We start from the raw sequence: 9,995 nt of genomic DNA, 5'->3' as shown, positions 1-9,995 counted from the left end.
TGCCCATCTGCATCCTCAGAGGCTACTCCACCTCCTGACCCAGCAAGGCCAGGAGTGAGAAAGGATGGATCCGGTAGGCTTCTCCATGCTGTTTCTCAAAGGAAAGACCAGCACCCTCTAAAGACCCAGGGTAGGGTTGCTGGAGGCTGTTTGCTTGCATCAGGCCTAAGTGACTTTGTTTGCTACTTGGTCCCATGGGGTCACTTAAGTCACAGGTTCAAGTTTGGGGGCCTTAGGGGCCAGCTGCTGGCTTGATGCCCCTGGGCCCTGGGCCACCTCTGTTCTGTTCAGGCCAACACTTCTGGCTCATTGATGGCCCTGCAGGGAAGTCCCACAGCAGGTTTTCCCTGGCAGCTGTGACCGCTCTGGATCCCAGGTGCTTGGTGGAGCTCAGTGAAAGAGCCAGGGGATCCCTGAAAGCCAAGTGCAGATTTTTTAAGAGATGATATGATCCAGGCTCCATAATCTCATGAACAAAGCCCATGAGATGTGGGAGACATACTCAAAGGGTTCAGTTTGTTCCCATGCTGGGCAGAGCCATTGACATGGGTGCTTCCCCTAATCTGAAGCACCATACAGCTTCTGACTCCATCTCAGTGTGGAATGAGAAACCGGAACAAAGCCCATGACCAGAACAGCCTGTGAGACCCTCAGGTGTCTGAGGACCTCTGAAACTTCCCTCCTCATTCTCTGTAGTGATTCCTAATGTAACAGTTGAAATGAAAAGAGCCCATTCAGACATAAACTGAGCACTTACAGTGTGCCACATCCCGTGCTAGGTGCTGGAACCACAGAGGGAACTAAGACACCTTGCCTGCCCCTGAGGAGTTCACCTCCATGGGGGATGGCAGGCATGCCAACAGATCATTTCAGTATCATGGGATAGGTGCTATGATAGGAATGCATAGCTCAAGTGTAGTATGAAGTCACCGTCATCACAGGGGATGATGCTTACGTTAGGCTGGGGGCGTGCAGGGAATGACTTAGGGAGCAGGTGACTTTATAGTGTAGTCCTGACAGGTGAAGGTGATACCTAGAAGAGAAGGCATGGAAGGCATCCCAGGCAGTGGGAACAACAGAGGCACAGGCATGGGAGGAACTACAAGTGTTTCTTGGTTACTGGGGAGTAAGTTGAAGTGAGAAGTTGTTGTGGAAAAGGAGGAGCCAGCCCCAAAGGTCTTTGCAAGCCACACTAAGGAACTTGGGCTTGACCTCAGGGAACCACAGACAGGTTTTAGGTCAAGTCCAACTGGTGTTTTATTTATTTTTATTTTTTATTTTTTAAATATTCATTCTCTTCTGTAATCCAAGTGGTATTTTAAAGATACTACTCTTTGGTGCCTGTGTGGAGTTATGGGTAGGAATAGGTTAGATATTTTCATACGGTGCCTGAAACACAATGTAAGCTCTCTGCACAGCCTCCCCACCCCTCACCTCCCTTGGCTATGAGGACCCTGTGCAGGGTGGGTGGAGAATCAGAAATTCTTGTCTCAGATAGGCTCAGTCAGAGGCTTAGATCAGTCACAAATATCTGGAAGAGACCACATGGGCTTCAGATTCATGGCACACACCGTCTTAAAACAGGCTGGCTTGAGGTAAAAGGGGGCCTAACTGGAAGGGTACAGGAACACATCCTGGTTTCCCAGGCTGCAGGTACAGTCAGCTCTTGAGGGCCTGGTGCTGGAGGGTTATGTCTCTGTTTCTCTCTCAGAATGCACACAGTTTCCTCTTTGTAGACTGGTGTCCTGCTTCAAAACACAGATTCTGGGACCCCACTTGGCTCCTGAATCCAATCAGTAAGGGCGTGGCCCAGGAATCTGCATTGTTGAGCTCTTCCTTGGTGAGTCTTAGACAAGCTGAAGTTTGAGAACACGGAGGCAGAGCTTGCAGATGTCCTGCAGAGGACATGCAAATGGCCCAGCATAGGCCAATCAGTGGTGGTCACAGGGCACCCACAGCCCATGCTTTTCTCAGGTTGAGGACAGGATGGATTTCAACATTGGCCTGGCCACCCTCTACTGGACCCACCGTTTGCTTTCACAGAGCTGCCTCACTTCAGACTCAAAGGATTGCTGCAACTGGTCATTTGGGGTTCACTTCCAAACTGCTCCAATTATTTAGGGGGTAGAGCTCCGTTGTAGAGCATTTGACTGCAAACTGCTTCAATGATTTTTTAAAGGGTGGAGTTCCTGGCTTCTTTTACCTCCGTCTTGCAAACGATCCTTAATCAGGCAGCCCCAGTGAGTAGTACTGAGGAATGGGCCAGGCTGACCTGAAGTAGCTTCAGAGTATTTTCCTTGGAAGCTCACAGTTGCTGCCACTTGGAGCAGTGGGTCCTTTTCCTGCACCCTTTATGGGGGTTGGGGGTGGGGGTGGTGAGATAAGAGATGGGAATGAGGAAAGGAGAGAGGGAGGAAGGGATGGAAGGCGGGAGAGATGGAGAGAGAAAGGGAGTAGCAGGAACCAGAGGGAAAGGGAGAGAGAGAATGGGGGTTAGAAATGAGAGCAACAAGACAGAGACACACAGAGGAAGCCACGGCTGGGGTGGGGTGGGGGCTGAGCTGGGGCTGGGAAAGCCCATGAGGTCATCTAGGCCACTCTGCTCTTGCTAGTCTGGCATAACCCCAGTCCATGGCTTCCTGCCACATAGTGGGCCTAGAGCTGGCTTAGCACTGGAATGTAAGCAGCTGTGGCTTGGAGCCTCTCCTCTGGCTGGGGGAAAAAAGCTGCTGACAAATCTGCCTGGAATATCTGAGTTTCTCCAACATGGAAAGAAGAAACACACACATAGACACACACGTGCCCCTGTCTTATCATAAGCTTGTCACAGTGGCTTGGAATGGAAAAATTCTGTAATTTAGAAGCGGATGGAGAAGCCGCCACCGAACTGGTGGAAAACAAGCCCTGCCCATCCCCTCTCTACATGGTGACACCTTCCCAGGAACCTTCATATCCCTGCTCACATTCCCATCCTGATCTGCCCTTCTTGTCCCAAGTACGGTCAAGGACCCAGGAGATCCCCTTGGGAACACTGAAGTTTGGTGACACACAGAAAACCCCTCCCCCTGAGAGTGGGGATGGTGCCCTATTAGCCCTCACCCCAGCCAGTTACAAGCCTCTGGAGGCAGGAAATCCACCCCAGTGACCAGCATCTTGAAGGATGTACATGAGTTCCTAATGCCACCCCCGCTTCTACTCAGCCCCAGCAGGTCTCGGGGTGCCTTTCCCTAGACCAAACAATTCATCTTCCCCTTGCTGGGTGCAGGGGCGATGGCTTGAAGGGATGTGGAGAGACAACCCTGGATAAGGCCCAGGTCGTGAATCTACAGCTGAGTTCATTTCATTAAACGTTTCATGAGCACCTCCTATTTTCCCTGCACCGTGGGATCAGAAAAAGCAAGACCCAAGTGAGGGAGGCAAAAATGTGAAAACTTAACTGCGACTCATGTTAAGATGACATGAATGTTAAACAGATACCATCAACTTGCTGTGGGAGTCCAGAAGAAGGAGCGATGAATTAGGTCTGGGTGACTCTGGGAAGGCTCCACAGAACACCTGGCATTTGGACTAGACCTTGAAAGTAAAGCAGGATTTCCATAGGGAGAGAGAATGGGAAAAGATTTTGCTGATTCTTCACACTGCACTTAGAAAGCAAGATCAGAGATTTTAAACATTGCTTTTTTTTTTTTTTTTTTTTTAGTTTTTAACCATGCCCGCTGGGCAGTGCAAAGGTAAACTCATGGACATGAGTGGATTTAAGTCCAGACTGTGACACCTGTTTGAGCCAGTCATGCGATGTCTCCGAGCCTCGATTTTCTCTTCTGTAAAACAGGAATGCCATCCATTTCAGAGTTGCCATGAAGATAAATTCGTTCAAACCAAAAGTGCCTGTCATAGAATAGATGCTCAATGCATGTTTCTTGAGCAAATATGTAACATATGGCATCTGACAGGGGACTTTCAAAGACACATTTTAATCCTCCAACAACATTTTGTTACAGTCCCTGCTTCCAGTCTAGTAATGTAAGGTATTACTGACCCCCATGACATGTTGTGAGCAACACGCATGTTTTGGGGAGGTTGAGCTTTCTCTGAAACATGATGGCCAAGAAAGGAAGGAAGCAGCGCTGGAGAGCTGTAATCCTGTAGTTGAGGATAAGGGCGTTTTCCCATGTCTGTGGAGGGGGTCACATCATTTTAACTACCCACTGCTGGGCCCCCATTTTCAAAGTGTGGCCTGTGAGTCACATTAGTCAAAGTCTCTTCTAAAATACAGGCCAATACCCAGACATACTGAATCAGAAGGTAGGGTCTGGGAATACACATTTTGAACAAACTCAAGTTCATAAAGTTTGGGAAAGTTTGGGGTTGTCGTGCCTGCTGTTCCTTCAGCCTGGAACACTCTTGCTCAAATAGACAAAGGCTTCCTTCATTCAGGTCTGGGTTTAAACGTTTGGTCCTCCAAAAGGTCTTTTCCGACCACCCAATCTAATAACAGTAGCCTGTCACTTTATATAACTTTAATGTGTTTTCTTTTTCATCAGAGTATTTATGACCTGTCATCATATTGCATTGTGTTTGTTTATTGTCTGGGTCTCCCACTGAAATGCAAGCTTCAGGAACATGTCCGTTTCATTTTTGTACCCTTAGTGCCTAGAACAGTGCCTGATATGTAGTGATATTAGAGAATTACTTGTTAAATGAGTGAATGACTGTGCCCTTGAAGATTGCAGTGGTTATTAGTGCTGATTGCCAACTATTTCCAGCTCTTTCCCCATTCTGAGCACATGGCAGGATTTACATCTTGCTCCCCTTGTATAGGGTGGGGCCATTTAAGTAATCCTGGCAAATGAGTTGTGAGTGAGAGTGACTGGAGCTTTTAAAGTTGACATGGGATCCTCTAGGCTCCCTGGATTTCTCTCTGAGGGTGACTGGCAACATTAGACATGGTGGCTGCTCCATCACTAGGGGTCGCTGAGTGACTCTCATGAACACAGTCTCCCTGCCAGCCTGCAAAGTGCATGTCCTGTGTGTGAAAAAGAAGCCTGGGACTTGGGGTTTGTTTATTACTGCAGCATAACCTAACTTGTCCTAACTGATACCGTGATTCCATGCAATCACTTGTACAACTGTCAGAATCCCTGGAAGTTCCCTAAAAGCTTCGGGGATTTCAGCTGACTTCAGCTCCCTCAAAGCCAAACAAAACCAAAAACTTCCCCTTCGGAAAGTCAGACCATGTTCTGTCCTCCCCTTTTCCTTCCTACTAGGGAGCTTGGGAAAGGGAGGTTGAGGGACAGCCTTGAAACAACTCGCCCAATAGGGAAACCAGCATGCTCTAGGGCCACCTCTGAAGTGACCTCATACACTGATCACACACTCAGAACTCACTGTCATAATCCTTCCCCTTGGCCAAAAGTAAAAGCAGCACACCCACTCTGCTGGGAGTGAGTCACAAACAGAAAAAAGCCAACAGCTCTGAGCCACGATGATCTGCTAACGAGGGGAAAATATTCCCACTGGAGTGTTTCAGCAGATGCTGAGGTCTTACCCTTGTGGCCTGGATCACCAAAGGCAGATCCAAATAATTTAAAAGTCCAGGCATCAGACTCTACCCCAGGCAACATCCTGATCCTGCGATGAGACTAAAATTTATTTAGTACTTCTTCCTTGGGGAAGGAGGACTGAGTTGCTGTGTATGCTGTGGGAGGGGCTGCAGTTTCCAGGAAGACGGGAACTGGCTGGGAAGGAAAGAATCGGAGGGGGCAAGTCCCAGGCAGGAGCCTCTCCTGGAGGTTGAGGGGAGGCAACTACCTCCCCTGACCTCAGTTTCTTGGCTCAGGGAGATGAACCTTAAGATAAACTTGATACACTTTTTGGCTTGATTACAGGAAGTTACAGTATCTCCGTTTTCATCTCCATTCCCATCCCAGAAGCCAAATTTTGGGTTCTGGCCCTGTGTGACCCCCTCCCCGATTCGGTGCTGAGAGCAGCCACTGCCACTCCATCAGATCAGAGCTGCAGCTGGAAAACAAACACCGGAGCACTTTTCTGTACAGCTCAGAAGGGTTTTATGCCTGATTATTCCCGTTAATCCCCAGTTTCTCTCAGCCTGGAGTTGATGCTCGTCCCAGGGAGACTTTCTATCCAGGGAATCTGGGCTGGGCTGCCCAAACCATGCTGGAGGGGTGAGGGGAGAGGACAGAGATGCTGATTTTTGGCAATTATTTCACAAAAGGCACTTCAAATGTACTCTGCCACTTCCTGCCACACCAGGCTCTTGCCCAGAGCTCAAGCTGGGCCCATGCCCTGGACTTCACCTTGCCCACTCCACTCCTGGGGGAGAAGGATCTCCCAATGAATGTCAAGCCTGTGGAGATGGAGGGGTAACAGAGGGTGGATACAAGCAAATATTTATACGTGATACATGTTCCTGCAACAACCCCAAGAGAGCAGCTGGAAGAAACAGTGGGAGAGGTGGGAATAAGAGACCACAAAGGCAAACTGTACTTTCCCTCTTACACAATCAGCAGAAAGCACTCAGGAACAGCCCCTGTGGGTTTTCGGTCATGTCCTACTGAAGTTCGCCTGTCTGTCCTGTGGGGAAAAGAACAAAGAAGCCCATTCTCTTATCACCGCCTTAGACCTAGAGCAGTGGTTCTCGAAGTGGGGTCCTTGGACCAGCAGCAACGCCACCTGGGAACTTGCTAAACTCAGAAACTCGGGAGGAGGAGCCCCATAACCTGATGTAACAAGCCCTCCAGGTGTTGTGTTTGAAAACCCTTGATGTAAAGAGAGCAAGGTCTGAGAGAGAAGGAGAAAGGTGGAGGAGGAGGGAGCAGAGGCGCAGCTTGTGGCTCACGCCTCTTTCTCAGCTCCTGCTTTGGGGCACTGTGCGGTTGGCTGCCGCGGATCATTTTTCCCAGGTATCCAGACCCAGCCTCATGAGATGAGAAGCTCGGGCCTCTGGAGAGACCCAGAGACCCAGGAACCTGTCTTCTGCCACCACAAATTCAGGAGGCAGAGGACTCTGATTACCACCACCATAAGAGAGAAGCCATGGACCAAAACAGGTTGGGAATTCCCTGGCCACTGGACTAGAAATTTTAGGAATTACCTAGAAACTACCTCCAAGGGGAAAACAAAAAGCAGAGGTGAAGATTCCTCTACCAGACGCTAGGGGGAGACCCACCTCTGGCCTGGGAAGAGGAGAGAGCCTTGGGTCTAGAAAAATGTAGACTATTCCCAAAGTTGGTTGCTGGCTATCTCTGCCAAATCAACCAAACCGAACCCCGTGTATTAAGAGGAAAGGCGTGATCATTGAGTCAGAGTGGTGGAAGTGGAGAGTTCCAATAGCATCTACCTGTCTCCCTACCTCCAGCCCGATTTATAGTTTAAAATACTGGAGCTATAGAGGGCCCAGGGTCATTGCTAGCCCGTGACAAGATACGAAGATCCAGCAGTTCCGGCTCCACCTGTTTCCTCGCCCGTGACATGGGCTGTCTCCACGGGCAAGGGTGCTGGTCAGAGTCAGCTACATAATTTGTGCCGTCCGGTGCAAAAAGAAAAATGCCTGGCCCTTCGTTAAAAAATTGTTTTCAGGGTGGTGACAGCAGAACATTAAACCAGGCAGGGACCACGAAGCAAGCCCTGGTGCTGGGAGAAAAGGGATCTCTCTTGGATCCCACAGGTGGGCTGTCCACTCCAGGTACTAAGTAGGGCATTTAGGGGGGGCAGTTTTTCCGCAGTAATTACTCCAGTACCTAAGGGGAGAGGAGGGTTTGATTTAGAAAGAAAAGCTCTCCCAACCCTTGGGGAGCAGGAGCGTTGTCACAATTCAAACAACCCAGGTTCTACAAGCACCATAACTGCAGTCTTCCGGGAAAGAGGAATATCCTAGTGGGCAGGATTGCTAAGGCGGGGGGAGGGGGCAATCCAACCAGAGTGAAAGTCACACGAGGACAGCCTCGCCCGCCGCGGAGGCGGCTTCCCGCGGTCAGCATCGGAAGCGCCCCCGGAGCGCGCGTCCCTCGGTGTCACGGGACACGGGGCAGCTACGGAAGCGCGACCCGGGAATTCCCGACCCACGCCGGGCTCGGCTGGGGAGGGGGCGGCGGCAAGTCGGAGAGAGGACGAGCAAAGGAGCACAGCCCTCCTGGCATGAACACCGGGAGAGTGGCTGGAGGACATCTAGACAGGTGGACCCCTCCTTGGACTCCATCCTCAGCCACTCCCTAAGCCCTTCCCTCCGACCTGCTCCTCGCCTGGGCGTGCTGGGGTGCGGGCGGGAGTGCATCTGGTGTTGGAGAAGAGATGGGAGGGGAAGGAGGCAGGGCTGAAGGCAGAGGACCCCCTGCAGAAACGAGTCTTTCCGAGTTGTGCTGTGATAGAGCCTTCCCTGTGCGGAATCCTCCTGCTGCCCCTGTTGTCCAGGACGCTTCCTGGAGACGCCCCTACCTCTACGCTCGCTCAGGCACCTCCCACCTTCGACCGTACCCCTCGGTGGTCGCTCATTCCCTCGGGTAGTCCTTCCTGCCTCTCTGAAGTCTCCCCGCCCCCGCCCCGCCCTGCGGGCTGCGGTCCCTTTAAAAGCGCCCTCGGCTGGGACCGCCTCTTCTCTCGGGGCTGGCTCGGGAGTAGCGCCACCGCCGGGAGCTGCCGCCGCCGCCGCCACCAGCCGGTCATGGCCATGGCCTCCCCGGCCATCGGGCAGCGCCCGTACCCGCTTCTCCTGGACCCCGAACCGCCGCGCTATCTGCAGAGCCTGAGCGGCTCCGAGCCGCCGCCGCCGCCGCCCCCCGGCCGGTCCTCGCGCCGCTGCGCCCCTGCGCCCCTCTCCACCGCGCCCGGGGCGCACGAGGGGCGCGGCGCCCGGAGGGCTGCCAGGGGGGACCCGGGTCCCCAACCCCGGGCCTCCCGACCCGCTCGCGCTCTCCGGCCTGGTCTGCAGCAGAGACTGCGGCGGCGGCCTGGGGCGCCGCGGCCCCGCGACGTGCGGAGCATCTTCGAGCAGCCGCAGGATCCCCGCGTCCCTGCGGAGCGAGGCGAGGGGCACCGCTTCGCCGAACTGGCGCTTCTGGGCAGCCCCGGCTGGTGTGACCTGTGCGGACGAGAGGTGCTGCGGCGGGCGCTGCGCTGCGTCAGTGAGTGCGCGGGCAGGGGGAGGGCGCGCGGGCAGACCGCAGCTCAGGGCCCCAGGACTGCGACGGGCTGGGGAGGGAGAGAGGGGCCACCGCCGTCTCGGCCTGCAGGGGAGACCCCGACTTTAACCAAGGGAGATCTCCTCTGGAGACACACTGCTCCTTAGTCCCTTGCCCGGTATCCTTCAGGTATGGTTATGGGGTGCTTAGCAAACACTTCTCTCCCGATAGGTGAGTGCCTGGCTCTCCGCTGACACACGCGCACACGCACGCACGTTGGGGTGGATGGCCGAGGCCGCAAGGTCATTCCGTTGTCTCCCGTGCACCCTCTCGCTTTTGTTGTAGGTTCTTGGGAATAGGTTGTGAGACTGGTACTGAGATGGCCATTTGACCCTTGCTTATTAGGGTTAATGGCAAAATGGCTTGTCTGTCCGACTGTGCTGCAGTCTCAGACCCCTCCTCCAGGGGGACCTTCTGGGACAGGGAGGAGATGTAGTTAGGCTTTGGACAGAAGCGTGCCCGTGAGGTTGAAGAGAGCCTGAGGTCACCCTGGACCTGTGCCCCCTCCTGCCTTCCTCCTCTGGCCCCTCGAACCTTTGGACTCTGCCCTGATGTTTGGCTTTGCCTTGCCCCCTCCTCTTCCTCCTCCTGGATTCCTGCACCAGGCATCATGCTCTAAAATTACCCACCTCCCAGCCGGGTCCCTTCCTAAACCCAGAGCTCTCAGGTCCCTCCAGTTGCCTCCTGAGCCAGGCTCTTCTCAAAACACTGGGCACCCAGGACACAGATTTTCTGAGCAGATCTGCAGTCTTCTTGGGGGTTTATTATTTTCTCCTCCTATAGTTAGGTGTGTGTATT

At 52.9% G+C, this 9,995-nt stretch overlaps 1 protein-coding gene across 1 annotated transcript in view; it reads left to right on the top strand.

Annotated features, from left to right (window-relative positions):
- Positions 1–8,641: 8,641 nt before the first annotated feature.
- The window catches only part of RASSF5 (Ras association domain family member 5), a 68,833-nt gene continuing 67,479 nt past the window's right edge, over positions 8,642–9,995 (top strand). The window contains exon 1 of the mRNA XM_063114271.1: positions 8,642–9,140. Within this exon, the coding sequence (XP_062970341.1) occupies positions 8,681–9,140 (460 nt within the window). The 5' untranslated portion in view covers positions 8,642–8,680. The remainder of the gene's footprint in view (positions 9,141–9,995) is intronic.

This window comes from Cynocephalus volans, chromosome 11, assembly GCF_027409185.1.
Source record: "Cynocephalus volans isolate mCynVol1 chromosome 11, mCynVol1.pri, whole genome shotgun sequence".
In the NCBI taxonomy this organism is placed as follows: Eukaryota; Metazoa; Chordata; class Mammalia; order Dermoptera; family Cynocephalidae; genus Cynocephalus; species Cynocephalus volans.
This window is presented reverse-complemented; position numbering and strand designations above follow the sequence as displayed.